At 42.7% G+C, this 11748-nt stretch overlaps 1 protein-coding gene across 1 annotated transcript in view; it reads right to left on the bottom strand.

Moving 5' to 3' along the window:
- The window catches only part of LOC105301254 (gasdermin-C), a 27594-nt gene extending 24149 nt beyond the window's left edge, over window positions 1-3445 (bottom strand). The window contains exons 1-2 of the mRNA XM_023519703.1: window positions 3333-3445; window positions 553-679 (exon numbers count right to left, since the gene is read on the bottom strand). Of these exons, the coding sequence (XP_023375471.1) occupies window positions 553-679; window positions 3333-3445 (240 nt within the window). The remainder of the gene's footprint in view (window positions 1-552; window positions 680-3332) is intronic.
- Window positions 3446-11748: the final 8303 nt, after the last annotated feature.

Here is an 11748-nt window from a genome sequence, read left to right as displayed (position 1 = left end):
AATATTTAATATATGAACTTATATAATTAAAAGTAGTATCATTGGTTCTTGTGAGCGAATGAGTTATAGAAATCATATGTGCTTGACGGTATTGAAATCTCACTCCTGAAATCAATTCTGCTCAGGAGATCACAGCATTTAGGGGACTTTAACTGCCAAAGGTTGTTGTCAGGGGTCCCTCACTTCTTCCAGCATAAAACTGGATGTGGATGTGGGACAGCAGACACACCTTTCGATTTGTTGGCCAGAATCTATCACTTACTCAAAGCAAAACGTAATACCACATAATTAAACCTATTGCCTATTTTATCAATACAAAATAATCCCATATATTGAAGTGCCATAAATGAGGATATTAAAATATGGTCTCAGGTCAGGAGTCAGGATTCACTGGCACAAAATAATGATCTCACGCCTTCTAACTTCCAGAAACAGGTACCGAATGGAGGATCCAGAATTCCCTGGCAAGGGAGGCTGAGCTGGCTGTGCTCTTGGTGATACCATCTCATACCTTGACAAAAGTATTCATAAGGGTAGAAAACTTAGCCAAACCTTCATACTGCTGATGTCATGCAGCACAGGACTGTTGAGCAGCTTCACGGTCTCTGTCACAACGTACAGGTTAATGGATCTCTCCCGGCACTGCCTCAGAAACACGGGCTCGGGGTCCAGCAGTTTCCTGGGGATGTAAGGAGGAGAAGGGTCAGCGTGGGAAGCCGTGCCTTCTCGGGTTACTCAGGGTTGCTCCTCTCCTCAGTGCAGAGGAAGTGAGAGGTTTGAAGTACTGGAGGCACATTTTCATCTCCATTTCAGTTCTGAGGCTCAACTCTGCTTCTACGTGAGGCCCCAGTGGGGTTGGTGCACTGGATATTAGCCCAGTGGCATCCTGAGAGTCCTTAACCTGCTCGTCAGTGGAGAAGGTACTGAGCGTCCAGTGTGGGGTTCCCATCCCCCTTGGAGGGGGGATTCAAACCCTTTACTGTGTCTCTAAGGTGCTATGTCATTTGACATTTACTTATGTCTAAGCCTCGTTTTTACCCCAGTTGGCTAGGCTTCCGCCTCACTGATCCTGAAAACCCCCCAGTCAGGCCTTCCCCGGGGCCTTGAAACCTCTCATTAGACCTCTGTCCTCCTGCTTTTTGCTTCTTTTATTCTTCAGGTCTGAGCTCAGCTAAATAGATTCCCCTCCTCCCAGACCCTCACCACCAACTCCTGTGATTCCCTCCAGAGCTTCCCCCTCAGTCTGTAACTACCTTTCCGTGAAACACACCTTCATTTATTAAAAGTATCTAATGGCCTTTCTTTTCACATTTAAAGTGTTGACCTCAGGCTTACTTCTTCTTCTTGGCACTAGATAAATAAAATGTATTCCCTGAAATTGAAGCTTTTTTAAGTTCTAGGTCAAAATTTTTCTTTTTCTGCAGCTATAGAAACCCAAATACTCTTTTGCACCATAAACGGACTTCATAAATGTTAGTTCTAATGAGACTTACTAATGTAGGGAGGAGGCAAGAGAATTTAAAATGTCCATCAAGCCACATTCAGAGACTGCAGTATGCCAACCAGCCCTGCGGCCAGGCCAGGGCGACCCCTGCAGAGTGGAGGAGGATTCTGCAGGGGTTGTCCCCACACCTGCACAGGGGAAACGGGAACCAGCCCTGTCATTCCCTCTGCCTAAAACCACGGGGAACTTACGGATTAAAGGCTGGGGACCGCCCGCAGGCCTTTCACTCCACATACTCTCACCTTTGCAGGTAGAGTCTTCCCCTCCTCACTGTCCATATGGAAGGAAATGAGTTAACAAAGTCTTTTCCACTATAAATCCCAGGAATGGAAGAACGACATACAGACTGACTTCCCCGAACACTCAGGGTCCCTCTCCCCGTGTCTCCGTATCCTTCACTCTGCCCCACTCACCGCCCCTCTCACGCTCTGCCTCTGAGAGGAGACCGCACTCTGTGCAGTGCGATCCCCGTGAACTTTCCTTTGAATCTAACTCTGGCGTGTGTGTGGAATTCTTTCCACCCTCTTTGCCAAAGGACCCTCTTCTCTCAGTGGGTCTTGCTTTCCCCCCACCAGCTCGGGGAAATCTGCCTTGTCCCACATCATTACAGGACACCAGGTGTACAGAAGTTGTGCCGTGCCCTGTTAAAGTAGCTTTTAGTCTCTAAATAGTCCGTGATTTTAACTATTTGCTTCCTTTAATAATTATTTGCATTGATAGAAATACTATTTAAATTGGTGTCTACTTATAAAAGATATAAAGTCCTAAAGAAATTTTTTGTAAGCCGTCATTCGCACCTGCGCAATGCAGACCCCTTCAACTCACATGAGCCTCTTAGACCATCATTATAATGCGCATGCCCAGAAGTTCATTAATATCATTAGAGCAGACTGAATTCTGAGAACGAACATGTGCAGAAAGCAAGCGATGAGTCACTGGGTCCTGTCCATCAAGGAAGCCCACCCCTCTCCACCCACAGCAACTAGGGATAAACACCCCGAAGGCTGTGTCACCGTGCCCTCCAGTCCTTCAGCCTTCGAGACACCCCTGTCTTGCCCCCGCCGCTTCCATGTCTGGATGTGTCCTGTTGTTTTACTTTCCCTTCCGATAAATCTATTATTTTCTGCTGTATTTCAGTATCTTGCTCAATTCTTTGTTCCAGACGTCAAGAGCCAGGACGATGCGCCAAGTGGGGGCATCCCACCTTTGGGTACCCCGCTCGTGAGAGAGCGGTAACTCTGCGCTTCAGTAACCCTGTCCCTCAGCTCTTCCCTTGTGTTCGCATCCTCATCCCTCGGGATCCTGAGACCAAGAACTCCGGACGCAACGACTAAGGAGCACGCAAGGAACCCCACGACACTTAGAGGCGTATCGAAGATCGGGCATTTCTCACGGGCACAGAGTTCAATTAAATCCCGGGACACTGAGGCAAACTTTACTGAAACAAAGAGTTTCAGAGGCTTTGTTTCTGCTTAAATGAAACCTCATTAACTAATCCTTGCATGGCTCATTTCCTCACTCGCTGCGCGTTCCCTGCTCCACAAAACACGTTTCAGGACAGGCATTTCCATCCGTCCTCTCATGACTCTCACTTCGAAACAGCACAGTAATGGACAACGCCACTGGAATAAACATTCATTACGTAACTAACAAGCAATAGTTGAATGAATGAATGAACGTATGACGACCCAAGAAGAGAGGCCGTGTCTGGGACATCATTTTCTTCATTCTGAGCCTCGGGAATAAAACCTGCTAGATGCCTCTTTGCCCATGAGAGGAGCACCCACTGAGGGCCTTTGACCAGACCCTTCCTCTCCCTTGGCCTCACCTCTTTTTTAATTCTGTCCAGGTTTCGTTTGGCGTGGTGACGACCTGGTACTGGAAGGAGGAGCCTTGAAACTCCATCACCTCCCCCGATGTGGTCACATCTGCCCCAGACATCACACTTGCACCAGCCTCCTCCTCCTTGGTCGCTGTGTCACTGAGTTGGAATGGCTCTCTCACAGCAGCGTCTGGGAACAGAAAAGGTGGCCCGGGTTTTAGCCAAGAATTCACTCTAGAACAGCTGGGACATAGGACAGAAAAGAGATGGCTGCATCCGAGGTTCTCCCAGCTCCCCTCGGCCAGCTCTCTCACTTGGGAAGCCGACTCATTCCTTCATATTTTAAGTGGAGATTACTGCTGAGGGCAAATGTTTGAATCCACTCATGGACTGGATAATAGGGACAATGTCCTCGCCCTGAAATATGATGATGTCACTTGTCCAAGGATCCGGGAGACTCACGACATCCTAATTCTGGACACAGTGTCAGCCCCAGGAGGCAGCTCACTGAAGCAGAAACTGCTTGGGATTAGGAACGAGACAGACTTGGATCTGACGACAAGTTCTACCAGTCCCTAGGTATATAACTTTGGACAAATTATTTTATAAGCTTTAATTTACTGCTATATCAAATGGAAATAATATTCTTGACTCAAGAGGTTGCTGTAAGTATTAAATGAACCAATGTATGTCTGGGTTAATAATTACTAAGAATTAGTAAGTTCTCATATGACCTTAGCTCCTTGCCCTTTGACCTTCAGATCTGCCTGTGAGGGTGTCTCAGCATTTCTTCCCTGCTGCCCCACTTGCAACTGCACCCTTGTTTCCAGTCTTTGCCTCCTGCGCCCCTGGATGACAATACCTGGGACTGAAGAACTTGGTTCGAGGATGTCCATGAGGGAGATGTCATGTGGAACTTCAGATTCTGAAAACAGGAACCGAGACTTCTCTAATATAGAAAACTGACGTATTTTGATGGCATGCGTGAAGCATGTGACAGGCCTCAGTTCCTCGTCTCCAATCGTTTTGACCAATGCCGTGCTACTTTTACTAAACATGGAGGACATGTTTCTAGAGACAGATAAAAGGGAAACACAGATCAGTTGGGTCTTACAGATGAGATGAAGTGGGTTTTTTATTTTTTATTTGTTTTTTTATTATGGTGACATTGGTTCACGAAATGCAGTAAGTTTCAGGTGTACAATTTATCAACAAGGCATATTAAGTGGATTTTTATGTGTCATTCAGAGAGAGTTGACAGGGACTTGAGGACTGCACAGAGTTCACCTTTTCATATCTACACAATGAAGTTTATGTGTGTGCAAATGATCCCATGCTAGTAGCTGGAATGAGCCCTAAATCTTCCTTAAATAGCAGTAAGAGAGAAGAAAAGGCATCTGAAAAATGCAATGTAAATGGCTTGCAGAAATGCCCGACTCAGCTGGTTATATATGAACTACACCCTATAGATTTTTTTTTTTTTTTTTTTACTCCCACCACACCTCGTCTTCCTAGGTGGTCTTCCATCCAAGCACTAACCAGACCCAACCCTTCTTAGCTTCCGAAATCAGATGAGATCGAGCATGTTGAGGGTGGCATGGCTGTAGACCTATAGATTTTTAAATGGCCTTCTAGAAACTCTTCCAACACCTATGAGATAAACAGTCTGTAAATAGATAGGACTGCTGGTCTGGGAATTCCTTCCCCCTTGCAGTCCCCACCTGAAACTCCCCTCCTATCCTGAGTCAGGAGGTGCACGTTGAACTTCAGACGAAGGAATCATACGCCCCTTGTATGCACACTGCAATGTATGTAAGCTGTAAGAAATCTAACCAAGAGGAGCTCGTGCTTTGGTGCTGTTAAGCCCCACATGTTCCACCAGCTAATAAATATTTCTTTTTCTAACAAAGTTGTCTAACCATCCAATTTCTTTCATCGGGTGTCACTAGGATGCACTTTAGTGACAAGAAACCTAAACTGAAAGTCCCTGACATGTCAGGGGGACCTATGAGCACTTGTTTAATTTGTTGGAAATGACCAAGAGGCAATGAATTCCCTTCCAAAAATAAGCATATGCACTCTTCTATGCCACTACACTTAAGATAAAGCTGGCCAAATTGGACAACTTTTAATCACTTCTTAGAGGACTGTTTTTTCACACGTGTGTGAATTACCTATGTGCAGTGTTACAAAGCCTGTGCCTTTTAAGATTTTCTATGCTCTTGCTGTGACTGAAATAGAACAAAAGTGGGGACTTCACAAAAATGGGCATGAGATAGTTCCAGGAAATGCCCCAGAAGCCTGCATTGTTGTGCTAAGTGCACCGCGATTCACTAGAAAATTACAAAGAGCATCATTTCTCCTATGTGTCAGGAGCCTTCCTTCTATAGGTGGTCATCAACCTGGATGACGCTCTCATGCTGCTTTTGAACATTTTCGATTTCGAAGAATGACTTCAGCAAGATGGCAGAACAGGGGCGTTCAGCCCTCATTCCTCTACAGAAACACCAGTTTTGACAACCACCCACAGACGGGAGAACCTTTGTTGGAGCCCAGAGTCAAGTGCACAGGTCCCCGAACCCCCCTGGAGCAAAACATCCAGAATAGATGAATTGAAGAGTGGAAGAAGAACAGTTCCACTTAACCCACATCACCACCCCCTCCGAGGAAGCACAGTCCGGTGCCATGACTGACCCCGTGGCCCACGGTTTCTCCCATGGAGGAAAGTGAGAGCATCCTGAGCACCCAGCATTCTCACCACGCAAGACACTTCTCAAGAGGCCCCACTTCTTTTTTGTCTCCCCAAAATGCTGAGGTAGATCAGGTAGATCAGGGGAGACGCTCACAGCAACCCCGGAGCAGACCTCAGCAAAATGCCGCAGGCTCTACTGATAGCTTCACAAACTTCACCAACAGACCCTGCTGTAAACCTCATAGGACGCCTCACCCGGAGAACCCCATACCAGCCCTCAGCATCCCACATGCCCCTCCTCCCCTGTTGACAGTGTCCCACGTGCACACCCACAGACGGCGTGTGCAAACCTCTGCAGATCATGGACAATTAGAGACAACCGGCTCAATTCTTCTGGACTGGAAGAATGTGTATAGCCTTAAATTCTACAGAAAACTGCCTTACGCTCTCAGCCCCCAGCCTGGTTTTATTTGGATCAAGATATAGAAGCTTAATAGATCCCCTGCGAGACAGAACAACAGGAGTAGAAAGGCGTATTCGTAGGAAGGGTCGGCAAGACCCCTGGAATACCTATCCGGGCAGACTGCTAAAGGTCTTTCTCTCCCAAAGACAGTCAGTAAAGACACAGGAGGTGACTGCTTCTTCAAAAGGGAAGCCAGCAATCCAAGACCCCAAGGAGCAAGAAAAGTCAGGAAAACCGGAAATTGACAAGGGAATATAACACTTTCCCAGCAACTGATGCTATAGAAATGGAAACCTATGAACTGACTCACAAAAAAAATCGAAATAATTGTTTTAAGCAGCTGAACAAGCTGCAAGAAAAGATAAACGAGTCAGTAGAATCAGGAAAGTAATACACAAACAAAACCATAAGCTCAACAAAGAGAGAAATAGAAAACAACCAAACAAAAAACTATAAGACACTGAAGAAAGAAATTGAAGAGACTAGAAATAAACAAAAGGCCATACCATGCTCCTAGATTGGAAGGACTAATATTGTTAAAATGTCCTTACTATCTAAAGCAATATATGGATTAAATGCAATCCCTATTAAAATACCATTGGCAAGCCTACGGCCATGCCCCCCAAACATGCCCAACATCGTCTGATCTCAGAAGCTAAGTAGAGTCAGGCCTGGTTAGTACTTGGATGGGAGACCATCTAGGAATATCAGGTGCTGTAGGCATAAACAAACAAATAAACAAACAAACAAATAAAATACCAATGGCATTCTCCTCAGAACTAGAACAACTAATCCTCAAATTTTGCTGTGAATTTAAAACTGTTCAAAATATTAAGCCTATATATTTTTTAAAAGGTTAGGTTGGCAAAGGGGTTGAAATTAATATTCCAGGTTTTGGGGAGTTTTCTTGTTTCTTTAGCTTAGCAAAGGGGCCTGATGAATGGCAGGAAGAAACCTGGCAGCCAAGCAGTAGAGAGCATAAGTGATGAATAAATTAAAGAGGTATCTCCTTATATGTCTCATTTCCACCAAACCTGTAACAACTAGCTAAGAAGACCCCAGTTTTCTCATGTTCTCCTAATTTCTGGGATGATAAAACTTTCAGAGTCTTAGGGGGGAAAACATCCTAAACAAAATTATGGCAAACTCTATCCGGAAAGGTCTTTCAAAAATCAAAAATCAGGTTGTGATTATTCGAGTAAAAGCAAGGATCATTTACCTCTAATTTATCAATTACTATAACTCGCATTCACATATTAATGGAAAAACTATACGAATGTTGCATAAAATGTAAGAAGACTAGTTGATAAAGTTCAGTACTGATTTTTTATTTTTTTAATTTAACAAGTTAGAAATTGAGGGACTTTTCCCCTTAATTTGATAATGAAACGCATCAAACAGCAAACAGCAAATAAGTGGTGCAACACTAGCGATGTTCCTTAAAAACAGAAATAATACGGTGATGTTCACTCTGAACACCGCCCTTCGGCAAGTTTCTGTAGGATCTGTGCATCCCAGTGATAGAAGGAAAAGAAAGGAGAAGTACGAAATGTGGAAGGAAAGAACATCAGAACTGTTATTATTTACAGATGACATATTTATCTACGAGACAAGGGAATCAACAAATTATCACAACGGTTAGAATTCAGCAAGGTTGCTAGATAGAAGATCGATGTCAAACATCAATTGTGTTCCCGAATATCAGCGCTCAACAACAGAGAATGTAACTAAGGGAGAAAATGAACTAAATAGATTTGTGATCCAGAAAGACTCCTCAGTCTTAAAAAGGAGCAACGGTGGGTTGAGTGTAGATCAGTTATGAGGCCATTTATGGTTTCAGGTGAAGGATAATACACTAGGACGATGAGTGAGGAGATGCTTAAAGTCACCAAGAGTCAGTGAAGGCTTTTCTGGGAGAAAGAGGAAGAAGGAGAAATAGAAAATATTTCCTGGGTTCTGGCTTGAATAACTGGAAAGACGGTCACACCATTTCCTTGAGAAAGGGAACACAGAAAGGAGACCTGTTTGAAGAGGAAGAAAGCGAATTCAAATTTGAACACGCTGAGTTTGAGATCCAAGATATTAAAAGTTATCTACATTAGCACTCAGACAACTGCCTGGAGATAAAAATTTGAGCTATTTGTGTGTATAAAGAAACTAAAATCTAGGCTAGCCGAAGTCATAAACTTGACTATGTCATAACTAGGTAGAAGTTGTTAACAGCATTTTATGAATCAGATTGAATGAGAGCAATCTTTCTTTTTCACAATTTAATCTTATTATTTCATTATAAAGTGTTTTGGAACTACATTCATGTTTGGTTTTATTTTTTTTTAATTTTTAATTAGTTGACATACATTATATTAGTTTCAGGTGTACAACATAGTGATTAGATAGTTATATAATTTATGACGTGATCACCCCTCTAAATCTAATACCATACATAGCTGTTATAATACTGACTATATTCCCTATGCTTTAATTTATGTTTGATTTTAGATATGTTTAAAACTCAGTGATACCGTTTATGTCAACTCATGTAGCTTTTTATTTTTTAAAAAATATATTTGATGTTTAATTTATACACATTTGATTGGTACTGATAATAATTGTTATTAACAATATTATTATTATTATCTTATTATGGTGACACTTGTTATCAAAATCCAGAAATTTCAGATGTACAATTTAGCAGTAAGGCATATATACATATTACATTGTGTGTTCACTGCCAGTAGTTAGATTTCTTCTGTCACCACATATTTAACCCCTTTTACCCCATTTACCTCCCCCCTCAGCCCTTCCCCCTACTCTCTGGTAACCACTAGTCTGTTGTCTATGTCCATGAGTTGAATGACATCAATTTGTTTAAATTACTCTCTTCTGGCTAAACAGGAAGAGGACTTCTATACGGAATTCAGGTTTTGAATATTCATTGAGTGGCTGATTTTCAACTGTTCCTATAAAAGTTTGTAAAGACTCAGTTCTCCCTAGTGTGGGCCATGGCAGAGATCAGTGGGCAATAAAAAATAGTGGGAACAAATTAAAATTCTCTAAGACTGTACCTGGATAAAGATGTATCAAATGCACCCCTATGTTCACTGCAGCTTTATTTACAGTAGCCAAGATATGGAAACGACTTGGGTGTTCATCAATAGATGAATGGATGACGAAGAAGTGGTACACATGTACAATAGAATGTTACTTGCCATAAAAAAGAATAAAATCTTGCCATTTGTGACAACATGGATTCATCTAGAAGGTATCACGCTAAGTGAAATAAGTCAGACAGAGAAGGACAAATACCATATAATTTCACTGATATATGGAATCTAAAAAAAAAAAAAATGAATTAACAAAATGAAGCAGAACCAGACCCAAAGATGAAGAGAACAAGATGGTTGCCAGGGGGTGGGAATTGGGAGGGAAAAAAGGTGCATCAAAGATTCATCCCTTAGCCTTCCATGCCTGCATGTTGTGGTTATCAGGAGATCTCCTTTATGAAGGAAAACTTTAGGAAAAAGCGCTACCATTTGTGTGTGTGGCGGGTGGAACGATAAATTAAAAAACAAATTTTAAAAAAAAAGCCCCTCCTCTCTTCACAAACCCGTTTGAACATTTCTGTCTCTAGTAACAGTAGCTCCTCTTCTTATTCATCCCCTGATCCCCAGTCAGAACTTACCAGATTGTTGTTCTGCCTTAAAGAGAAAGGCTCCTTCCGCTCGATCTTCAGACCGCCTGATGGCAAGCTGAGTTTGTTAGAGAAAATCCAGAGAAGAGGTATATATGACTCTGCCTGCTGTGTTTTCTTTCCACCGATAGGTCCGTGGCTCAATTTCCAGTGCAATATCCTGGAAAAATAACCATATGAGAGGCTTCTATGTTCCCATGCACGATAGCGAAGCAGTAATTTTCCAGCCAGCACAGGCTGAGTGTGCCCTGGGGTCTAGACTGAGAACCTGCTCAGTTCTGGAACTCACCGTCTGGAAAGGTTTTCTGTTTATCGTCATCTGCGATGTGAAGAATGTCTGGGTGGGAGGAAGCCAGGCCAGGGAGCCAGATTATTCCTGCTAGAGTCTCTCACACCCCGCACCTGCAGCCCCCAGGCCAGCTGTGGCTACTTTTCTCAGGGTGGCCTGGGCACCCCTTGCCTCAGAATCACCTGGGTTGTTTGTTGAAACGACTTTTCTGTGTATCATCTGAATCAGGCTCTCTGAAAAGGAGTCTGAAAAATAAAATACATTTTATTTTTCCTCAGCTTTCTTTGAAGATAGTATTGACATATAATATATGTAAGTTTAAGGTATACAACATGATGATTTGAAACACATATATTGAGAAATGATTACCACAATTAGGTTATATAATGCGATATTATTAATTATAGTCACCTGGGTGACAGTAGGTTCCCCAGAAAGTGTAACTACTTGGACGAACATCTCCCCATTCCCCGCCACTCCCCAGCTCCTGGCAACCACCATCCTACTGTTTCTATGAGACTGGCATTTATATCACCCACATATAAGTAAGATCATACAGGATTTGTCTTTCTCTGTCTGATCTGTTTCACTTAGCATAACACCCGTGAGTTCCATCCATGTTGTGCAAAAAATGCCTAGAACCTGCAAACAAGCACCTGACGTGATACTTAGGCAGCGTCAGAGACCTGCCTTCACCAGGGAAAGGAAATCCGCTTCCTCCCTCTTCCTGTATGATCATCTCCCTGTCACCCATCATTTACTCCCCTGGCGTCTTCCCCCTCATACGAGTCCACCTATATGACCTTCTGGAAAAGGCAAATCTAGGGCAATAGTAAAAAGGTCAGTGGTTGCCAGGGGTAGGAAGAGAAGGAGGTGAGTAGGCAGAACACAGGAGACTTTTAGGGCAATAAAACTATTCTGTATAATATGGTAACAATGGATAAATGTCTTATATGTTTATCCAACCTTATAGAATGCACAACGCCAAGAGTGAACCCTGATGTAAACTACAGACTTTGGGTGAAAAAGATCTGTCAATGTGCATTCATCAGTTGTAACAAATCTATAAAAAAATTAAATTTTTACTATTATATCTTTAATTATTAAGAGCTGTGAAAGCTTTTTATAGAGCATTATTCTTTCATGGAAACAAAATGTTATCATGCTGAGTATTTCTTTCCTCTCTGAGTTGTCTTTGATTTTTCTGGTTTTCTAACTTCAATGTGGAGCTTTTCTGTGTGTACATTTAAGGTTATCCTCAAGTCTTTATGGGTTTTATTGACAAGT

This window comes from Pteropus vampyrus, unplaced genomic scaffold, assembly GCF_000151845.1.
Source record: "Pteropus vampyrus isolate Shadow unplaced genomic scaffold, Pvam_2.0 Scaffold232, whole genome shotgun sequence".
In the NCBI taxonomy this organism is placed as follows: Eukaryota; Metazoa; Chordata; class Mammalia; order Chiroptera; family Pteropodidae; genus Pteropus; species Pteropus vampyrus.
Note: the sequence above shows the minus strand (reverse complement) of the source record. Positions and strands in the feature narration are given on the sequence as shown.